This window comes from Lagenorhynchus albirostris, chromosome 14, assembly GCF_949774975.1.
Source record: "Lagenorhynchus albirostris chromosome 14, mLagAlb1.1, whole genome shotgun sequence".
NCBI classification, from domain to species: Eukaryota; Metazoa; Chordata; class Mammalia; order Artiodactyla; family Delphinidae; genus Lagenorhynchus; species Lagenorhynchus albirostris.
In genome coordinates, this window is record NC_083108.1 from 76,405,342 (window position 1) to 76,428,383 (window position 23,042).

Sequence of the window (23,042 nt, forward strand, 5' to 3'; positions counted from 1 at the left end):
CTCTTGATTTGCCATTTACTTTAGCCCTGGCTGTAGCAACTGACTTGTGCCTGACAGACCCTCCTGTTAGCTGTGTAGAGTATCTCTTGCTTTTTGCCCCAGCGTCTCTTCACTGCCTTGGTGTGGGACATCCATGGGAATCTGTTTACTTATATTCAACCTGGAAGTGAAAGATTATGTAAAACCCATGGTTTAACCTTTCTCTAACGGAGGATGAGCCAGTGGATAAATGTTCCCTTCCAGCTCTTACTTCTTGGGAGGACAATCTTCAAGGCTCCTTAGAAGGTCCCAGTGAGATTGAGTGTAAGTTGCCCAGAACAGGACCAGCTCAAGAATGTTGTTTGGATTAGCTGTCCCTCCTTCCCTGTTTCAGTCTTCTCAGTCCCCCACGCTTCTTCTCTGGAATCACTCCTACAAATAACTAGCTGCCTGCAAGCCTAGGTCTCGGGCTCTGCTTTCTGGAGGAACTCAGGCTGGGACAACATTTATTGTAGCAAATTATAATATACAGATAAAGAAAAAGAACACTAAAACACCCATAATTCTGTTCTCTCTAGAGATCTCTTTTGGTAAGATTTGGGTGTATATTCTTCTTAATGCATACACTCTCTATAAGAGACACCACTGGGATCATGCCATACCTACAGTTATGTATCCTGACTTTGCTGTATTGTGAATAACTTTCACATAGTTAAGTTTTCTTCTCCAATGTAATTTAATAGTTGCACAGTTTTTCAATAGCTGCACAGTTTTTCATTTACTCATTCATTATTTGTAGTACTATGTGCCAGACACTGTTTTGAGCACTGAAGACATAGCAAAGAACAAATAGATCAGGTCTCTGCCCTCATGAAGCTGACAAGCCAGTTAGGATCTTTCTTACATTCTAATGGAGCATAACTTAATTAACCAACGCCCTATTGTCAACTACTTAGATTGCTTCTGATATTTAGCACTATAAACAACGCTTCAGTGAACCTCCTTGAAGGTTCTGATAATTAATAGGTCAGGTATGGAGTAAGAAAGAGGATTAGAATCCTGGGTCTGCAAATTACCAGCTGCGTGATCTGTGGCTATTTATCTGTAAAGTGGAGACAGTAGTTCTCACTTTAAGGGTTGTTATTAAGTAAATATTTATTGAGCTCCTATTAATCACTGGCCTTCCAAGCTAAGAACTGACAGTCCAGTAGGGAAGGGAGATGTTAGTAAGACATCACACAGATATAAAATTACAAATTGTGTTCTGTGCTATAAGTATGGGATGCTGTTAAGAATGAATAGCAGGGAGACCTGATTTGAGGGGGCGGGGTTTGGGAGGAGAACTGAGATATGAAAGATGTGTAAGAGTTAACCAGGTCAAGGTGGGGATAAAAGTCCCTGAGGAGCGAACAACAGATACAAAGCCCTTAGAAGTTGGTATGCTATTGTATGCCTCTTTCTTTCCAATCTCATAGCCCTCTCACTTGCAGTTCCTTCCGGAAAGATCTCTTCTGAGATCTGATCTTCCCATGGCTGGTTTCTCTCATTTAGCTTTTAGTTCACATGACATATCAGACAGTCCATTCTCTGACCATCCTTCTAAAAGTAATTCTCCCATCCCCGTCCCTCGCCTTGTTTTATTACCTTACCTTGTTTTAGCTTCTTCATAACGCCTCCCACGGATTCAAACGTTCTTATTCGTTTGTTGAACGCCTCCTCCTTCCCACCCCCTCACTTGAATGCAAACCCCAAGAGGGAAGAGATTATTTTTGTTGCTGCAGATTCAAATACTGAATTCTCAGCATCTGACATAGTAGTTGCTCAATGCATGTTTGAATGAAAAAACAGGGCTTGGCGCACACTCTGCGCTTGGCAAAAGCCACAAGCGGAAAGTTGAAAAGCTGGGGGCGGGGGCAGGGCACAGACCTCGGCCTGGGTTGCCGCAAGCCAAAGCGCCAGGGACAGCCGGAGGGGAGCACTGGGGGCGGGGCGGGGCGGGGCCGGGCAGGCCACCCGGAACCCGAGCGCGGCAGCGGCGGCGGTTTCCGGTGGCGGCGGACACTTCCCGCGGAGGGACCGTCCCGTGGCACCTGGTGGGCCGAGGGGGACGCGGCGGGCCAGGAGCGGCGGCGATGGCCGACCACAGTCTGGACGAGTTCCGCCGGCACTGGCAGGAGGAGCTGGCGCAGGCCCAGGCGCTGAGGAAGCGGCGGCGGCCCGAGGCTGCCGAGCGACGGCCGTGGCGGCCCGAGGTGGTCCCTGGGCGCGGCGAGCAGCAGGCCTCGGGGTACCTGGCGCTGGCCCAGGGCCTTTTGGAGGGCGCGGGGCGGCCCCCGGCGGCGCGGGCGACCCGGGCCGAGAGGCAGGAGGCGGCGAGCCGTTCCCGCTCCCCTCCGGCCCGCGAGGCTGCCGGCGGCGGGGAGCAGCTGGTGGATCAGCTCATCCGGGACCTGGTGAGTGGCCGTCGCGTCCCGCCGAGGCACGGGCTGGCCGTCGCCCCGGTACAAATGGCCTAATGAGTTGGAAAGTAACTGTGTGCCACAGTGTGGGGGTGGGGAAATGAATAGAGGTACACACCGCTGTGTTTGTGCGTGCATTGAGTATCTCTGGAAGGTGTGGTTCCCAGCTGGGGGCGATTTTGTCCCCCGTTTTGGCAGTGTCTGCAGACATTTTTAGATGCCACAATTGGGGCGGGGGTGTGTTCGCTGCAGGCGTCTAGTGGGTAGAGGCCAGGAATGCTCATGAACATTCTACAATGCACAGGACAGCACCCACAAAAAATTATCTGGTCTAAAATGTCAGCAAGTATGAGACCGAGAAATCCTGATCTAGAAGGGTTCCTAAACTTTTAACAAGGTTGCCTTTGTGGAGGAGAACTCACGACGTGGATAGGAAGGAATTTTAACTTTTCTCTATATAGTGTTTGTACAGTTCAAGTTTTTCTAACTGTTCATGTATTACTTCAGTTAAAGCAGAAAAAAAACTTTTGATAAGAACCTCCATGCTAATCATAGTGCACATTTTGTGGGGCATGAATCCCTTCCAGAATCTGGAGTAAGCTAGGAACCCTTTCTCTTAAAAAAAAAAAAAAAAAAAGCCCCTTTCACAGAGTTGTCACAATCAAGATCACCTGAAACACATTCATGTTTAAGAGTTGGAAAAAGGCAGCAGGTTTTAGTGACTTAAATTGGGCTCAAAGGCAGCGTCTATGGCTTCTCAATAGGGAGTAATTCTGTAATTGCTAAGCTGTTTCCAGAAGAAATGGCTTATTCAACATAATATGTAGTTATATTCAAATAACATTAGTAGCTATAAGATTTCACAGAGTTTCTGGTTCTGTGCTCTGCCTATCTCTAAGGTTAGATAGCAACTTTGTGTGTGTGTGTTATAAGCGTTCTCATTTAATGTGTTAATTCTTATATATGAAAATTCATATTGGCGTCATGCGTGCTTGTGTAAGAAGCGGGTCATCACTGAAGAAGTCTGACATGTAAAAATTAAATTTGTCAATGCCTTGGGAAGGTGACTTAGCACCTGATAAGTCGTTCAGGCTAGTCCAGATCTACACACAAGTTATCCCCATAAAAGTAAACTTGTAGGCTGAGGCAAGACCAGCTTTGGGGGTAAAGAGAAACAGGAATGTGGATTATTAGGACAAAGGCACATTTGGGGCCGCGCAAATCCTCCGCACTGAATGTGGCATTGTATTCAGGAGTCACAACAATCCTGGGAGGTAGGTATTGTCAGTCTCATTTTACAAACGAGGAAATGCAGGTTTTCTGTAATTTGCCCAGGGTTACCCAGCTGCAAGTTCTTGGGATTGAATTTGGATTCAGATCTGTTGAACTTTAAATTTCACCAGGTAGGAGTTCCCTAAACTTGACTTGCTGTAACAGTCACATTAAGCCTTATTAAAATATAGGTTCTGGCCCTTCCCAGCCCTGCTGCATCAGTTTCCAGAGGAGGGGCCCAGAAACCTGGTGATTGGGATGATCAGGTGAGTTTGAGACATTGTTCTCAGCTGTAAGCTTATTTTGGTTTGAAGTCTGGATTCCCTAGTCTTTCTAGTCCTAACATTCCTGAGGCACAGGCATTGATACCAAAAATAGTGGAGCCCTAACTGAAGTATCCTAAAAATGGAAGCGGCCTGCCTGCTGGAGGATCCAAGGGACTTCAGAATCTGTTTCATTTATAGTTAGAAAAAGCCTGCCCTGGAGTATATGCCCTTGATCCCTTCTGCTCCCTTTGGAATCACCACATTAGGCTCTGCTAGGCTCTAGGCTACCGTGAGGAGCATCCACACTTTGGGGCACCGCTAGTGGTTTTGTTTTTTTGTTTGTTTTTTGTACTTAGCAATCATCAGTAACACTGCTATAAATAAAAAATAAAGTAATCATAATTCATTGCGTGCTTACTTGTTTGTCTCCTGGGTATTGTCTTGTCAGGGTTTAGAGACGTCTTCTTCAGTTCTCCCAATGCCCTCACCAGTGGACAGCATTAGCCCCATATGACAGATGAGGTTTAGGAAAGTAATTGTTTTATGGGACCCACCCAGTATCTTCAGTCTGAGAAATGATGGCCACCTTTATAGAAAAGGTATTTCAGGGGTTGTAAGTCCCAAAGCCCACAGAGGGCAGGGAGGAAATGCCAATGAGTGAAGTAGGCTACATGTTACTCATTTGATCCTTTTTTCCCTAGTTCATCAGGTGTTGTGTCTTCAGATTCCAGCCATACTTTTGTAATAATTTGTTTCATAACGGCTACCGTTCTTTTTGTCACATTAAGTAGTAAACATAACGGTGTAGATATTGTCTTCACAATACCCCTAAAGAAAAATACTTAACCATTTTTTCTTGAAGCACAGCCCTCCTCTTGGTCTTGTTTCCCCACTTTTTAAAAATTAAAAAGGCAACCTCTCTATTGAAGTGTACCAACCATAAATGTACATCTTGATGTATTTCCAAGAGTGTACACATCAATGTAAACAGCACCCAGGTTACAGAACAGCATTACCAGCTTTTCAGAACCCGTATGTGTGCCATTCCACCCAAGGGTAACCACTCACCTGACTTCTAACGTTTTATTAATTTTATCTGATTTTGAAGTATATAAGTAGAATCATACAACACATACTTTTGGGTTCTTGTGCACAGCATTATGTATGAGATTTATCCCTATGAATATGCCACATCTTACTAATTCTACTGTTGATGGGCATTATTATTTATTTATTTATTTTTGCTGTACGCAGGCCTCTCACTGTTGTGGCCTCTCCCGTTGTGGAGCACAGGCTCTGGACGCACAAGCTCAGCGGCCATGGCTCACAGGCCCAGCCGCTCCACGGCATGTGGGATCTTCCCGGACTGGGGCACGAACCCGCGTCCCCTGCATCGGCAGGCGGACTCTCAACCACTGCGCCACCAGGGAAGCCCTGATGGGCATTACTGATAACTAGTTTGTTAATAGCCAGTTTGGGGCTGTCAGGAATAGTGCTGCTGTGAACATTTTGTACATCTTTTGGAACATATGTACACACTCTTCTTGGGTATTTGCTTAGGAGTGGAATTGCTGGGTTACAAGATATGTGTATGTTCAGCCTTAGTAGATAATGACCATTTTCCAAAGTGGTTGTACTTTTTTTTTCACTTTTCATAGTAACTGGAGTATGTGGAATATAGTATTTCACTTTCTTCTTTGCCATAAATATACCACCACCCAACTGAGACGACATATGGCAACTGAACGTGACCCTAGCATGGGTGAGATGATAGTGATGAATTGGAAAATGTTAAGCTGTGGCTGGGCTAAAAGCGAGAGCCTCTGCCCAGGTCAGCTGCTTGTTGCTGTGTAGGAATGTGGTCCTGGTGTTGCAGAGTCTTTAGGGATTTTTCCCCCCAAATTGCGATTATGTATTTTTATGTGGGCTCTATCAGTTTTTGCTACCAAGAAACCCCGAAAACTTTGGTTTAAGACAACCAAGATTTATTTAGCTCACCATCTTGCAGAGTGACAGTTGAGCTGGGCGTGAGTGGGCTCATGTACCTGTCTGAGGTTAACTCCTGTCAGCGAGGCAGCTCCACTTCTGGTTGTGTGTGTGTGTGTGTGTGTCTGGATTATGTGTCTCATCTTCCAGCACATTAGCCCTGGGTGGACCTTACCAGAGTTATGAGAGCAGCAAAAAGGCAAGTCCCAACGCCCAAGTGCTTTTGAAGTCTCTGCCTAGGTCATGTTTGTTATTGTCTCATTGACCAATGCAATTCATATGGCCTCACCCAGAGTCAGATACCCAAATGATTGAACACAGAGAGGCGTGAACAAATTAGGGGACTAGTTAATATAACTATCTACCGCAAAAACTCTTCCCACTTTTAGTTTTTGTTAACATATGTACACGATAGAAAACGACGCCTTTCCTTTGACTAGATTTGCCTTGGGCCATGAGTTTGTGATCTTTGCCTTATGTCTTCCCAAGAATCCTTTGATCTGTGGGAGACTCCTGAAAAGGAAAATTTAGTTCATCTGGGACTCCCCAGAAACTCTGATAGGCTCATCCAGTTGACATGAAAGGGAAATAAAAAGCCGGTACCACCTCCTAACAGCCCCTCTCCCCTTTTTTCCCCACCTTTGGAGCACTCTGTTACACCAGCACATCCTGTTGTATTTTTGGTGCAGTCTCTTTCACTTCAGTTTTCAGTATCATCACTAGAGCAAGAACAACTAGAACGTTAGCAGTCAGGTGTGAAATTGCCTCTTGATGGGCACATGAACAGCATCACCTTACAGTGTCACATGGCTGGGTACAGGCAAGACCTTTGATGGACAAGCCCAGCTGAAACGAAAACTTAGAAACGACTCCCATTGAGCCTCATCTTCTCTTGTGAAGCTTTTAGTAATAGTGCTTAGAAACCATCTGTTTCAGGTGGTGAGTTAGGGACACCTAAATTGTCTTCTTGGTGTATGGTTGAGTTAGTGAAAGAAATGATACAGCCCTGCATAGAATTTTAGAGGCAGTAGGCACTTTGTCTTTTTTGTCTTTTTTCCCTTTCTCAGTAAATTCGGGCTTCTCACAGATAGTGGAATATAATTGCAAGTATGCTGCTGCTCTCTTCACTGTGGTGGTTATGAAATCCAGTTGCTCAGTCCCGTCTCTATTTAGGTGATGTGTCAGGACTCTGGGCTGCAAGCAGTCAGCACCCAACTCAAACTGGCTTAAAAAAAACCAAACTGGGGGCTTCCCTGGTGGCGCAGTGGTTGAGAGTCCGCCTGCCGATGCGGGGGACACGGGTTCGTGCCCCGGTCCGGGAAGATCCCACATGCCGCGGTGCAGCCGGGCCTGTGAGTCATGGCCGCTGAGCCTGCGCGTCCGGAGCCTGTGCTCCGCAACGGGAGAGGCCACAACAGTGAGAGGCCCGCGTACCGCAAAAAAAAAAAAAACCAAACTGGAATCTGTTGATTCATGTAACTGAAAATTCCAGGTGTGGTCCTCGTTCTGGGTGGTTTTATGATGTAACTAGCAGTCTCTCCATCTCTCTTTTATTTGTCCTCCCCCCACCCCAGTTTTCCTGAGATATAATTGACATAGAGCACTAACAGGTACAGCACAGTAACTTGACACGTGTATATGTTACAAGATGATTACCACAGTAAGTTTAGTTAACATCAGTTACCTCAATAGTTATAAATTGTTTTTCTCTGTAGAAATCTCTCCATCTCTCAGTCCTGCTTTCCTTTTGTTGGCTTTATTCATAGCCTTGGCTTTATTCATAGAATTGGCTTTATCCCAATTTGGGATAAAATGGCTGCCAGCAACTCCAGTCTTATATTCTGTCAGCTTATCAACCCGGGGGAAAGAGAGCATCTGTTTTATGCAGCAGAAGTTATGAACTTAAATTCCCATTGATCCAGACTGGGTCATGGAGCCATCCTCAAACCAGTCACTGACGCAAACTGGCCAGGCTCATATCCACTGCCCACTCCTGAAGGTAAGAGTGGGGTCAGCCCCACCTAAGGCATGTTGACCAAGAGTGGGGTGGTTTCCTAAAAGAAAAGAGGGGATGGATGTTGGGCAGAAACGACAGATGACCACTTTAAGTGGGTAACTGTTTGAAGCGGCACTAACTGTAGCAATGTAGGTGTTTTCTGTTCATCCAACACATTTATGGATCAGCTGGGTGCCGGGGAATCAGTAGTAAGCAGAATGGACACAGTCCCTGACCTCAGAAGCCTAGTGTTGCTTCTTTTAACTGAAAGGGTAACATTAATGGAGCAGGATGGCTTTGGTTACAAGTCCAGGCTCAGAATCGGGTGGACCTGAGTTCAGGTGCGGTCTCTGCTGCGGACTTGTTGTCTGACCTTGGGCAGGTCACTGACCCTGCCTTACTTATCAGATGAGGACCAGGCTAGTATGATCTTGTGTAGAGGCTGGGACATTCTTAGTGCACCAAGCTGGCTTACAATAAGCAGACAGTAAATTAAAGCTGGTGCTATTATTATCATTAGTATTGCAGAAAAGTTCATTATACTATCTCACTTCCTCTTTGTTAAAGCTTATCCCTGGTGAGCCTCTTGCTTCAGGCCGCCTCCTGGAATCCCTGGAGGGCGGCGTCTCTTGTCTTCCTCTTGTAACCCCGCCTATGGTACTCAGTGCAGTGGGGGCCCCGTCGGCATGTGTGGAATTGAAATAGCATGGGCAGAGCTGCTGCTTCCAGCAACAGCCTCACAAGGAGGCTCTGTGATGGTTAGAACCCCTGTGAACATTCAGAGCGTTACGATTTGGGTTTTCAGGCCTGATGAAAGTTTTAATACTGTTGGCCAGTATTTATTGCTCACTTTGTCGATATTTAATTTGTCAGAGCCTACATCTATGTTGTCAGCAGGTCAATTTGATGACTTGACGTTCCTCTTTTTTTAAAGTTAGAAACAAGTAGGGGAACTGACTAATACAAAATGAGAAGGCAACCGAGTCAAATGTGAGCTCATGCACTGGCTTACCTGGAGTGACTTTCCTTCCTCTTTCTGTCCTTTGCCTTCCTTCCTTTTAAGGCTTAACTTGATTCTTGTTCCTATGTTAACTCTCCCCTGATCCCTCCAGCCCAAGGTTCTCTGCCTTTTCCTTTACTCCAACTAAAATGTTTTCTTGTCAGTGCCATGTATTTTTTTCCTGTTACGAGTGAGCACATGTCTACTTGGACATGTTTTGTAATGGTCTCTGTGTACACTAGAACAACTTGTAACTTAGGACGTCTGTTTGTTGAAAGGTTCTGCTGCTTGAAGCAGCCTGGGCTCCATTCATTCACTCCTCAAGTACTCATTAGGTGGCTTCTTGGTACCAGGTACTCTTCTAGGCACTGAGGCTACAGCAGTGAACAAGTCAGAAAAAATTCATGCTCTTATAAAGCCCACATTCTGGGCAAGAGGGAGATGGACAATGAGCAAATAATTGTCAGGTAATAGATGCCCTGGAGAAGAAGAAAGCAGGTGGAAGGGACAGAGTGTGTATGTGTTGGGGATAGTGCTAGCCAAGAGGCCTTCCTAGGAAGGTCATGCTTATGGAAGAGGTGAGGGAGCAAGTGTGCAGAGATTGGGGGGGGGCATTCTAGGCAGAGAATGGCAAGTGCAAAGGTTCTGTGGTGGCCAGGGCCAGCTGGCCTCGTGGGCCCGTGTGACCTGTGTGGTCACATAGGGCCCCAGGCTTAGAAGCACCCTGTGCTCGGTTTAATGCTCTGTTGTTGCCATCTTGACATTCTTAATATTAAACAAGGGGCCCCGCATTTCCATTTTCCACTGGGCTCTACAAATTATATAGCCAATTTTGATGGTACGAATGTGTTTGGAGTATTTGGGACCCTTGACGTGAAACTCTTTCCACAAACAAACTATACCCACACAGGCCCCTCTGGGACCGGAAGCTTTTGATAAGGGAGCTCCCCCTCCCCCTCCCCTGCTGACTTCTTTCTGGAGAGAAAAACTGTATCCGACTAAAAGGGGGCTTTGAAAGCAGAGGTCGTGCGTCCTCTGCCTCCCTAGCTTTCTCCACTGCCCAGCCTCCTGGGGTTGCCCCAGCCCTCGCTGCCCAATCGTTTAGGTTGCTCTCTGTGTCCACCCCTTGCCAGAGTGCCCAGGGGAATCATACCAGTAGGTGGTGAATGATAATGGCTCTTGAAGTTGGGAAGCGCATTAAAAAAAATCAAATCCCATGGACGTTTAATGTGCATCTACTGTATGCCGTGCAATGTACCTGTTAGATGTTGTAGTGTTAAAGTTCAGCTATATCATCCACGTATGCTGTCAACAAAAATTTATTGAATACCTTTTGCTCTTTCTCATAGCAAGGCAAGGGATTAGGTTAAACGTTAAAAGATAAGTTGGCTTTTTGTGGACTGCTTGGGAGCTTAACCACTCTTCACAGCATTGTTGCGTCGGAGAAGTGATTTCCAGGTTCTAAATAGCTGGCTTCCTGATGAACTTGGGAATACCTTGGGGGGCTATCTCTATTGCCTTTTGTAGACTCCAGTTTTTATTCCATTTTATGTGACAGTGATTTAGCTCTATAAAAGATTTTAGCTCTTTGGGTGTTGATATCATTTCTTATACATTTGCTAACAGTACCTCCCTCCCCCCAGCACCTGGCATGGACCTGAATTCAGATAGTGTTTTGAACATAAAACACCTTATCTTACAAATGTATTGTTTTTCCTTGTGAAACATGGTTATTGTAAAAATATTGAGGAAATTCAGAAGAATAGAAAGACAAAAACAAAAATCTCTCGTAATGTTATTGCTCAGTGGCTACGGCTGTTAACATTTTGGTGGACTCCCGTCATTCTTTTTCTTTTGTATAAATAAGAGCGTGTTTTGAGACACATTTGGGAATGTAAATGAATGGCTGTTTATCTTGGCAGTGTTTCAGACCTTTTTTCCCCCTAATCAACGAATTTTATTTTTCTTAAAGAAAATGCGGGTGAAACTGGAACTCATCTGTTCCTTCTGATTGAGATTGTGTGCGTCTACTCCTTAGCAGTATGTAGAAAGTTGAGATAAATTCATGTAGAAAACAGTCTCCTTTCAGTGATAGATTTAGCAGAAATGCTATGTATCTATTGGTTGAACTCAGGTGCTTTTCTTAGTTTCTTAAAACACCATCTAGAGAGATCTTTCCTGTTGTTTGCCCTGGAGATTACACTGGGAACAAACTTTAAGTCAGTTTCTTCACTTTTTACTGATTTGGCTCTTAGTAATTATCCCTCCTTCTACTAAACAAGAGAAGACAGATTAAATTTCTAACAGTAAGGCACAAAACCAGTCCATTTACAGACTTAGTCTTACATTAGCACATAAGAGTACAAATCAGCCTCCCTGGGGATGGATCTATTTGCAATTTCTCTTAGCGTTTTTTGGAGTAAGTCCAGTAGACTTTGGGAAAATCTAGTATTCACTGACTTTGAATTAACAAAGTAACATGACCCCTTTGTGGTGGCTTTTTTTTTTTTTCTTTTGGCTTGATTGGGAAAGGATTGATTCTTAAGTCTTTTGGTAAGTTAGGGTTGTGGTTCTCAACTTTTGGTTTGTATGAGGATTCCTGAGGAAGAGTTGCTTGAGCCCCATCCCTGGGAATTTGGGACATTAGGTCTGAGTGAGACCCTGGGCTTTTGGTTTAAAACACACACACACACACACACACACACACACACACACACGCGCACACACACACACACACACACACACACACACACACACACCCTCCACAGATGATTTTGATGTATAATACACGACAAGAGTCACCAATATTGGAGAGAGAATCAATATCTCAACCATTAAAAAAAAATTAAAACCCAAGTTGTATGTTGTCCAAAGGGTGTCCTTCTTTAAATTTGAAGGAATGTTAATACTTTAAATTTACTGGTCTTCTGTATGGTCTTCTGTAGCATAAATTTGTCCATTCTAAATTATTCTCTAAACATTGTAGTCATACTGACTTTTTTATAGTACGACCACGTTTCCTATATTTCAAGTGTCTCTTTTCTTCTTGGAATATCTTAGTTTCTGAACTGCCAACTTGTCCATTTCCATATTTAAGTTACTATAGATATAGTTGGTTAATATGGCCCATAACTTTTAGGGTGGCTGTATGCTTCAAAATAGCCTAGATGGAAGTCTGATAGCACCTTTTATTATTAATTTTTTTCCTATTTAGAGACTGCAGTTAAATTCTTTTTTTTAACATCTTTATTGGAGTATAATTGCTAAAAATAGGGGACGCTTCACGAATTTGCGTGTCATCCTTGTGCAGGGGCCATGCTAATCTTCCCTGTATCGTTCCAATTTTAGTATATGTGCTGCTGAAGCGAGCACTGATAGCGCCTTTTAGATGGCAGGGTACTTCTCTGCACACTAGTAGCAAGTAGTAGTTTTTTGTTTGTTTTTTTTTTACTTTGTGAACCAGGGTAGTACCAAGTGAGAGTGCTTAGGACCTTCTTGCTGCTACTATTAAGGTACATGTGGTTACTGGGCTGCAGCCTCTGTCCAGGATGTGGCTCCACATCCTTGTCAAATTATGCTGTACCTGTAAAAGAATTGGATTTTTAACCACAGGATCCAGCATGCTCGTAACTCTCAGTCTTTTGTAAGGTGTTCCCCAGGTGATATGTTACTAATAATAAGAGAGAGAAGTTTATGAGTGATTTACTTAACCCTGAAGCTGCTCTAGTTTTTTGTTTTTCGGTATAATAACATCACTCTAACTTACCTGCATTCCACTGTTGCCTCCTTAGTAGAAAGGGAAGTAGGTTACCTAATGTCTCTGGAGTTGTGCATAAGAGCCCTTGTGAATGTGCTGAACACAGGACTATTTGGGAATAAAGATTAGAATTTCTGTGAAACAGTCTCCGAGATAGAGATTTGCATGCAGGTGGTTTCATGGGTTGGCCTTTCTGAGGGGTCCCACATAGAGGTCTTTATATTCAGCTGTTGAGTAGTCATTGGATGCACACTGCCGTTGAGGAGGGAGTGTAACCTGGAATGAGGCAGCTTTTTGGCCAAGGGCAGTGCCTGGGAAGGGACACAGCTATGAGCCAGTGGCAGGCAGCATTCTGGGCATCTGGGGGGAAGGTGTCATGGATCCAGAGGGGGAATCTGAGTGACCCACCACAGCCTCCACTACAAGAGCCAATGATAGAATGTCTTGCCAGAAGGATGCTAAGGGTGCAACATGAAACTTCAGCATTTGGTCTCCTGACCTTGTGGGTCTACATATTTCTTAAGATGTGGACCTTCCTTTAGTATGTTGGTTTCTTTTTTTTTTTCCTGCCATTCCCAGCCAGTGGTAGCAACAGGGAAGGTCATTTACATAAGAGTCTGGGACTTGATCTGTTTGGGATTGACCATCATTTTGCAGTTTAGATGCAATTCTAAGAGCACAGTGATTTTTTTTTTCCCCCACTCTTCACACCTTTTATTTTATTATTATTTTAAACATTTATTGGAGTATAATTGCTTTACATTGTTGTGTTAGTTGCTGCTGTATAACAAAGTGAATCAGCTATATGTATACATATATCCCCGTATCCCCTCCCTTTTGTGTCTCCCTCCCACCCTCCCTATCCCACCCCTCTAGGTGGTCACAGAGCACTGAGCTGATCTCCCTGTGCTATGCGGCTGCTTCCCACTAGCTATCTGTTTTACATTTGGTAGTGTATATATGTCCAGGCCACTCTCTCACTTCGTCCCAGCTTACCCTTCCCCCTCCCCGTGTCCTTAAGTCCACTCTCTACGTCTGCTTCTTTATTCCTATCTTGCCCCTAAGTTCTTCAGAACCTTTTTTTTTTTTAGATTCCATGTATATGTGTTAGCATACGGTATTTGTTTTTCTCTTACTTCACTCTGTATGACAGATTTTAGGTCCATCCACCTCACTACAAATAACTCAAATTCGTTTCTTTTTATGGCTGAGTAATATTCCATTGTATATATGTGCCACATCTTCTTTATCCATTCATCTGTCAGTGGACGTTTAGGTTGCTTCCATGTCCTGGCTATCGTAAATAGTGCTGCAGTGAACATTGTGGTACATGTGTCTTTTTGAATTATGGTTTTTGCAGGATGTATGCCCAGTAGTGGGATTGCTGGGTCATATGGTAATTCTATTTTTAGTTTTTGAAGGAACCACCATACCGTTCTCCATAGTGGCGGTATCCATTTACATTCCCACCAACAGTGTAGGAGAGTTCCCTTTTCTAAGAGCACAGTGATTTAAAAAAAAAGTTTGGCTTTGTGACGTTGGTGTTTATATAATTATAATTCAATGCTTTGAAGCAGTTGTTGCTCTCCAGAACTTATAAATGATCAAGAACCATAACACTGTGTGTTAGCAGTGAGACCAGCATGGAGTCTCTGACTGTTTGTTGGTGTGGGAGCCCTAATACCCCGGACTGGTCATTCACACCCTGCTGGCTACCTCCTTCTCATCCTCTGTGCACTAGAGCAGATCCGTCTGTAGTTATTACTGTGGTATAACCTTTTTAAATTGATGATTCTTTTTTTAAAGCCCTCTTGGAAAAGCCCTTGTTGTGTGGATACTTTCAGTATTCATACTTGTGAATGATAGCTTCTGCTGTACCACCCCCTTTCCACTGTCATCGACTATCATGTGCTTATCTCGTGACAAGGGGAGACAATTTTCTGTGTAAACAACAAGCTGACGTGGGGGCTACGCGGAATGTGGACCTAATCAAAAGTATGTGTTGAAGGAAAAAAAGGGACCTGGAATGCCACTCAAGGAAAGAAAATAGTACTATTAGCAATCAGTTATTGCATGCTGAGCCTGGGTACTTGTGCCAGGCCCTTTCCATGCATTATTTCATTTTTTCTCATAACTGCCCCATGAATAACGTATTAGGTGTGTTAATATCTGTTTCATAGCTGAGGAAGCTAAGAATCAGATGCATTTAGCCTGGTCTCGTGGCTAGTCAGATGCAGAACTAGGATGATCGGTTGGAATCTGTGCTCTAACCCTCCATGCTCTGCTGCATCCCAGAGGTCATGGGGGCTGGCATGAAGGAGGATGGTGGCAGAGTTTGGAGTATGCTAAGGCAGAGGCGGTATTTTCTAGGATGAGAATAGAGAACTGGCCAACTGAACAGGCAAAAGGGAGAAGGCACCTGCCACCAGAATTGTGACTTTTCTGCACCAGCAAAACTAAAAACAGAGATGACTTCTCATGCTTCATCGCAGTAGTGTCAAGTACAGACATCAGTTTATAGGGAGTCCCGAAGGGACCAATTGAAGAAAGCAATGCCTCTGGCAGGGGGGAGAAAAAAAAAAGCTAATTATGAGTTCAGTTTGCATGAGTGCAGACTTTTCTTTGCCTTTATTCTGCTTGTATGAGGATAGGGAACATTTTTCTCTTGTTTCTTTACTGAGTGGATGAGGTAGACTTCTCCACCACACCATAGTCAAAAACTCCAAAAGAGAAAGCAGAAGGAGGTCCAGGGCTGTGAAGGATAGTCTTGTACTGTGTGCACCTTTCCTCCATTCCCTCCATAGTTACGGTAAGGAGTCTCAAGTTGGATCTGGGCATAGAGAAAGTGATGCCTCTCTCTTGATGAGTAAAGCTGATTAGCTGTAGGAGGGGACCTAGCATGACATTAGACAAATGACTTTCCATTATTTTTTTAGGCAAGGACCCGTTTGTCTTCCAATTACACTTGCAGATTTTTTTCTGTTGTTTTCTGTAAAGCCAACACTTCTGTCCTGATTTAACATGCCGTTCCTTCTTTACCCGCCGAGAACTGTCAGCTCTTCCTCTTTTTTCCTCTAGAGATCCTTCTTGGCCTTCGTGCTTAGCCTTGCGCTGTTTTTGCAGTTGAATACATTACCTCCTTATGCCCTGGATTATCTTTTAGCCCTGAGACTCCTAGATGAATGGAAACATGATTCCAGAAAAATCTTCACCCTGAATCGTGGTAGGGTTTGAGTCGGTGCTCACACTCCCTTAAAAATGCTGAGATTCTTTTCATGAAGCCTTGCAATATACAACTGTTGTATTTGAGTGGTGGATTAATAATTTGCTTGCAACCAGTAAGTCACCGACGTCAGCCAAAGCTTATTAAACATGAATTTTATTAAGCGAGTTTTGTTGGGATGCAGAGCTCTGCTTTCCCCAGCTTTACAGGAGCACACACCAAAGTGAGCTTTGGCAGGTGGAGTCGGGAACAGGCAGAGGGATCCATGTGCACACTTGGCCTTTTTTCTGTTTCACCCTCGTATTTCTTTGTGCTACCAGGATCGTCATGACAGCCTTATCTCTCAAATAAAGCCTGTTACCTCATCCCTAATTGCTTATCCAAAGGCAGGCAAGCTCTAATTTCTCCACATTAATAAATGACACCGAAGAAGAACTGCTCTGTTTGCACTGGCTCACTCAGGTTAAGCAGCACAAGCCCCCGGGTGCATTAGGAAACCTTGTGCTTCTCCTGTGGCCACGGGGAGACGGACTCACCTTACTCAAGAGCAGCACTTCATTTGTTTACTTTTTGCTCACATTCACAGCCCTATCCCCCTCTTCCTGATGAAAACACTGCAGTGACCTAGGTCAGCATTTCTTCGCTGTGGGCATTCACCCCCCTCCAAGTTGGGGGCTAGTAGCAGTTGTCCTGGAAGGACCAGTGGCCTCCCTGATTCCAAGGCTCTTTCTTGACTGCCTACCACTCACCTTTCCTTAGAAGCTGAGAGGTTTTCCACAAACCTTTGCACTGATTCCTGTGGCACACACCAGGTTGTGAGATGGTACCCCTGCTTCTCCTTTCTGAAGCATTACGGGAAATGGTCTTGTGGAGTTTATAAGTGAATGTAAGGAGGGTAAGCTTGTGGGGGTTGGAGAATTGAGAGTAGCTGTCAAGCTCTGAATTAGTTCCATGACTCTGCTCTGCAGAATAGTGAGAACGCTTTGCTTCTCCTGGGAATCAGCATCGTCTCTCTTGTCACCACTTAAGGCTATTGCTGGTCATTAAAGGACCTGTAAATATGAACATTTTCATATCTCAGAATCTTAAGCTTGTTTCTTTTATTTTTCCTCCTCAGAATGAAATGGATGACGTGCCCTTCTTTGATATCCAACTGCCGTACGAGTTGGCAATCAATATATTTCAGTATCTGGACAGAAAAGAACTAGGAAGGTGTGCGCAGGTAAGCTGTCATTAATGGATGGTCAGGATTTACCTACATGTGTAATTCAAGTATGGGAAGCTCTTCCATAGCAGAAATTTACTTTACAGAATGACAAACTTTAAAGAAATAATGAGTTGGATAGCAGCTTTACTTGAAGGAAAGCAACCTTGAACATAAACGATTATGTTCCATATCACCATGTCATGTTTATCTTTTTGTGACCGTCTGTCCCAGAGCTGTGTTCCTCCTGCAGTCTGAGTTATGGCTGACCTGTGGCAGCGTGCTCAAGGCTGACAAGGTTGTACTTGCCTTTACTGAGATCGCCAGACCTGTTAATGTCCTCACCGTTTCTAATGCAAAGATGCAAGGCCTTGGTTCAGTCACGCCAGTCGTTAGGTTGGGAGCTGAGGGTCAGCCTGGGGACAAAACAGTGAAGTCGTGTTCCACTGTATGATCCAAATTACCCTTCAAACATCAGAATTCCACTTAGTGAGGCGAGAGGCATGTGAGAGCTGAGATCCACTGAGGGAACTGCAGATCGGCGTCACCCATCTCATGCCTACTCTGGGGCACGTGCCCATGGCGTGGAATGGTGGGAGATACAGTCTAGGCTGGACTTTATTGTGTGCATGAATCACAGGGGATCTTGATAAAATGCTAATTCGGATTCAGGAGGTCTGGGGTGTGGCCCAATTATCTGCATTTCTACCAGGTGATGCCAAGTGTGGCTTTGGCCGTGCTTTAAGAGGCAAGCATTTATATTATTAAAGTTAGTCTGTTGTTCTCTTCCTTTTGGTGAAGAATGTCTAATTTCTCATAAGTTAAATGTGTATGTGATTGACCATTTGGCTTTTCATGGACAGCTGTGTTCCCAGAAGGCACTGGAGTATCCATTGCCAAAGAAGTAATTTGTTTAGTGGTTACTGTTTCCCATCCCTGAATCCTATAATGCATTTGATACAAGTTTCTGTACCTTCAGGAGAAAGAGTTTGGTGAAATTGAGGGGTAGGAGAACTATACAATAAAAATCCGAAACACCACCATGAATATGCAGGTAAAAATATTAAGGCAGTTTGAGGGTGGTGAAAACTAGACAGACTCTAGAGCTGTCTAACTCCATGGCAGTTCAGTGAAATGACACAAAATACAGGACAATTTAGAGAGTTTCTGGTTTTACTTTATTCCCCTATTATGGTTTTACCCTATTGTGAAGCATTTTGCTTAATCAAAACTATTTTTCTACTTAAATATGAATTTGAGAAAGTGTTCAGTATTTTTGATTGCCACAGCATCAGTTAAGGGGGGGTATTGGCAAATATTTTTTGATGCAGGGTGTGGAAATCTTTCGGAAGAAACTATGCAGAGGCTAAAATTCACAAAATAAAAATGTTTGAAGTGTAAACCATGCTCAGAGCCTATCGACCGCATGAAGTAAGAGTACCTACATTGTCTTCTTCTTTGCCTTGGAAGTTGGATTTGTTATATTCTAACTTTACACATTGGCCCTGTTCCCAAGAGTTGAAAACAAGGGTGTAGCTAAGCGAGTCCAGCTCCTGGATTTCAGCCTGATGCTGTTAGCCAAAGTCTTGGAACAGGGTCTATCTAATAGCTAGCTTTCCACAAAGTCAGCCTTAGATGATAAAATCTTCATTCTTGATAGGGAGCTGCTGTTTAAGGAATCATTTCTTTTTATGTTGCTTTTGCTGTCCTGCTTTGTAGAGGGCCATGTGGCTTTCACATCTGCTGCTGGTTTTCTCATCCAAAGAGTTTATCAGTGAAAGATAGGATCTGGTGGAAGAAGAAATCCCCCTTTTGGTACCGTGGGGCTGCATTCCAGGGTAGATTGGTTATGCTGGTGAGATTATTCTGCAGGTGTGAACAGTTTAATTTGCAACATAGTAGTCCAATTGTGCACCAGAATTCTTCCCTCTTGGGCCAGTTGGATTTGGGTTTTTGTGGTTGAACCTAATTTTTAGAGCACATGTATAAGATTAGAAAATATACTTAAACAGAACCCCTGAGGTGGCTCTGATCTTCTAAGCCAGGATTTTTTTCGTAGAGCTTTTGCACAAAGATGACGATGGATGGCCAGTAGTTTGTGACTTGGCTTTGTTTTTTTCAAGCATTAAAAGAAAACCACAAAGTAATAAAAATAAGTAGCATTTTCATTTGTTTCTCGTGGTGTTTTTATTTTTGAAACAGGAAAAGGGCCTTCTGTTGAATGGAGTGTCCTGCTGCTTTATGATTTTATTTTAGAGGGGGCTCGCTCTCTCCGTCTCGCTCTTTCTCTCTGGTTCTCTTTTAATCTAGCCGCCTTGGGATTTCAGTGAAAGTGGTTGGGCCAGTTATGTGGAATTGGCACCATAAACTATATGTGTGCCCTTGGAGAAAACCTGTTTGCTTAGATCCTTATGCCAAATTGGTAACTGACTAACAGTAAGGAACCCTGATTGGGGCGGACTTCTGAGATTTCATTATGCCACAGACTGTACTGGGGAATCGATTTGGCTCTTGACTTTGTCTCCTTTCTGCATCCCCTCTCTTTTCTGCTTTGTGAGGCTTTACGCTTCAAAACTAAAGCCCCCTTACATTAGTTTGTGGTCCTGTGTACCCTGAATGCTGACCTCTGGCTCCTTGGTACCCATACTTGTCCCTTGAGGGATTTAGTATCTCTGTGGGAGAGTATCATGCTGGGATGTCTCAAACAGTGTGGGTTTTAGTAAGCAGTTATGCTTGGGGCGGTTCACTGAGCAGTTTATCATTTCGCTACTTAGAATTTTTTGTTCTTTTGTGTGTGTGTGTCCACAGGATTTCCAAACACTTTAAAGGGTAATATTTTAAAATGGACAACAATGACAAAATTGTCGATTTCGAAATTAAAAATTGTTTGGTTTTTATGAGAAAAGTGAGTGTGCTGTTATATTACAACATGAGTAATTCTAAGGAGTAAAGGTTTTTAAGTATTTACCAATGTTCATTTAAAAAACTTTAAAAGTAATTAGAAATTCATAAGTTGCAAAAAATAGTGCAGAGAAGTTCTGTGTACCCTTCCCCCAGTTTCCTCCATTGGTAATGTCCTGCAGACTGTAGCCCAATATCAAAACCAGGAATTGACATTTGCAAAGTCCATGGAGCTTACTCAGATTTCATCAGTTTAATACACTCTTATTTGTGTGTATTTAAGTCTACGCAGTTTTATCACGTGTGTAGATTTGAGTGACCACACGGTCAAGATACAGAATTTTCATCACAAGAGTCCTGCTACTTTTATAGCCATGCCCTTCCCTAACCCCTGGCAACCTCGAATTTGTTCTCCATCTCTATAACTTTATTTTTTCATTTTCAATTTTAGCATATATTTTAGTTATGTGTATTTCCTAATGTGTAAGTTTAGAAATAGAGTTGCAAAGGCAACAGGGCCATGATTTTCAAGTAAAAGGTAGAAAAACGTCCTTGAAGAATGTAATAAAGAAAAAGAAGGAAGATGGGAGAGGTTAAAAACTTAAGATTTATGTTAAAATTGGCAAGCAAGAAGTAGGTGTTACCAAAATAAATAAGTAGCTCTGGAACTAAAGCCCAGTGTATTAGATTATGATATTTCAAGTTTCAAGGCAAATGTGATCTTATGATCTTCCCATATGTCCAAATAGGAGAAACTAAAATTTGAGTTTTTCTAGCTACAGATCTTAATGACATTTTTAAAGGTTGGAAATTTAGAGCCAAGTGTGCCTGGTTGATTTTCAGAGCAGAAATTATTCTGAGGACCTGTAGTTGCTGGCAGGATTCCCTTAGTTCTTAATTTCCACCTTTGCCTCCAGACTTCTCTCAGGGAGATATGTGCATGCCTGACACCCAGGCATCCACAGGAATTTCCTTTTAATTCCCCAGGTTGCAGTGGCTGCTCCCTCTAAAAGGGGTTAGGGAGAACCAAAGCAACTCCAGAAAAAAAGATGGGGAACTAGATGAAACAAGAATGGCAAAATATTGATAGTCATTTCAACAGAGTGGGGGTGACTTGGGAGTTTATTACGCTGTTCACTTTACTTTTGTGTGGTTGAAATTTTTCATATTAAAACTTAAAAGAGAAAAAAATCAGAAAGCAAGAGATTATATTTGAATAAGAAAGTCAAAGCCTTCTGAGAGCAGCACATGCCAGGAGCTGACCTTTGAAAATAAAACCAATCCAGTTTTTTTCGTAATTTTTGAATTTTATTTTATTTTTTAATACAGCAGGTTCTTATTAGTTATCTATTTTATATATATTAGTGTATACATGTCAATCCCAACCTCCCAATTCATCACACCACCACCACCCCCCGCCACCGCTTTCCCCCCTTGGTGTCCATACATTTGTTCTCTACATCTGTGTCTCTATTTGTGCCTTGTAGACTGGTTCATCGGTACCATTTTTCTAGGTTCCACATATATGCGTTAATATGCGATATATGTTTTTCTATTTCTGACTTACTTCACTCTGTATGACAGTCTCTAGATCTATCCATGTCTCTACAAATGATCCAATTTCATTCCTTTTTATGGCTGAGTAACATTCCATTGTATATATGTACCACATCTTCTTTATCCATTTGTCTGTCGATGGGCATTTAGGTTGCATCCATGCATGACCTGGCTATTGTAAATAGTGCTGCAGTGAACATTGGGGTGCGTGTGTCTTCTTGAATTATGGTTTTCTCTAGGTATATGCCCAGCAATCCAGTTTTTTTAGGTGTTGAACTTAAAAAAAAAATTGGACTTATTCTTCTCATTCGGTTATTTACAGAGGGCCTACTATGTGCCATGTACCATTCTAGACGGTGAACAAAACATAAAAACCCCTGCCTTTTGGAAAGCTTTACATTATGTGCAGTAAATATATCTTTAAATATAGAATATATCTGATGGTGGTAAGTGCTATGGAGAAAAATGAGACGCAGAGATGATGTTGGGGGTTGCATCATCTGGGGTGGCCAGGGAAGACTTCATAGAGAAGGTGACCTTTCAGCAGAGACCTGAAGGAGGGAAGAAGGAAGCTGGGCTGGTCTCTGGCAGAGGGGAATAGCAGGTGCAGAGGCTTTGAGGTGAGTGTACCTGTTGTGTGAAGAACAGCAGGAAGGTCAGACTGGCTAGGCTGTGGCAACTGAGTAATGGCCTCCCTGAGATGTTCATGCCCTAATCCTCAGGCCTGTGACTACGTTATCTTTTATGGTAAAAAGACCTTTGCAGATGTAAGTTAAGGATCTTCACATGGAGTGATCTTGGATTATCCAGGTGGGTTCATTGTGACTACAGAGCTCCTTAGAGGGAGGCAGGAGGTCAGAGAGGAGAGGAGATGCTATGTTGCTGGCTTTGAAAATGGAGGAAGGGGCTGCAAGCGAAGGAATGTACGTGGCCCCTCAAAGCTGGAAAAGGTAAAGAAACAGATCGTCCCCTGAAGCCTCCAGGAGGAATGCAACCCTGCTACCAACACCTTGATTTTATTTTATTTTTTGGCCACGCTGTGCAGCTTATGGGGTCTTAGTTCCCCGACCTGGGATTGAACCCGTGCCTCCTGCAGTGGAAACGTGGACCACCAGGGAGTTCCCCCAACACCTTGATTTTAGACTTCTGGCCCCCAGAACTGTAAGAGAATAAATGTGTGTCATTTAAAGCCATAAGTTTGTGATAAGTTGTTAAAATATCAATAGGAAACTAACACAGGGATGTAGTGAGCAGACAGGGCTAAGAGAAGGAGAGATGGTCCAAATTCAGAAGGCACTTAATCTGTTAACAGAACTTGAACTTTTATTCTGAATGAGATGGGAAGCCATTGAAGTGTTTTAATCAGAGGAGTGACAAGGTCTGACTTACACGTTAAAAGGAATCATTTTCCCTGCCATGTGAAGAATATGCCGGGGAACAAG

The 23,042-nt window shown here is 43.4% G+C and overlaps 1 protein-coding gene and 1 non-coding gene across 2 annotated transcripts in view; one reads left to right on the forward strand and one right to left on the reverse strand.

The window, feature by feature from the left end:
• Nucleotides 1-2,037: 2,037 nt before the first annotated feature.
• FBXW8 (F-box and WD repeat domain containing 8) overlaps nt 2,038-23,042 on the forward strand; it is a 114,276-nt gene continuing 93,271 nt past the window's right edge. Inside the window, exons 1-2 of the mRNA XM_060121993.1 lie at nt 2,038-2,432; nt 17,056-17,160. Of these exons, the coding sequence (XP_059977976.1) occupies nt 2,112-2,432; nt 17,056-17,160 (426 nt within the window). The 5' untranslated portion in view covers nt 2,038-2,111. The remainder of the gene's footprint in view (nt 2,433-17,055; nt 17,161-23,042) is intronic.
• Nucleotides 12,224-12,330, reverse strand: LOC132504571 (U6 spliceosomal RNA). The gene has a single exon (XR_009534958.1). It is a non-coding gene; the product is annotated as a U6 spliceosomal RNA (small nuclear RNA).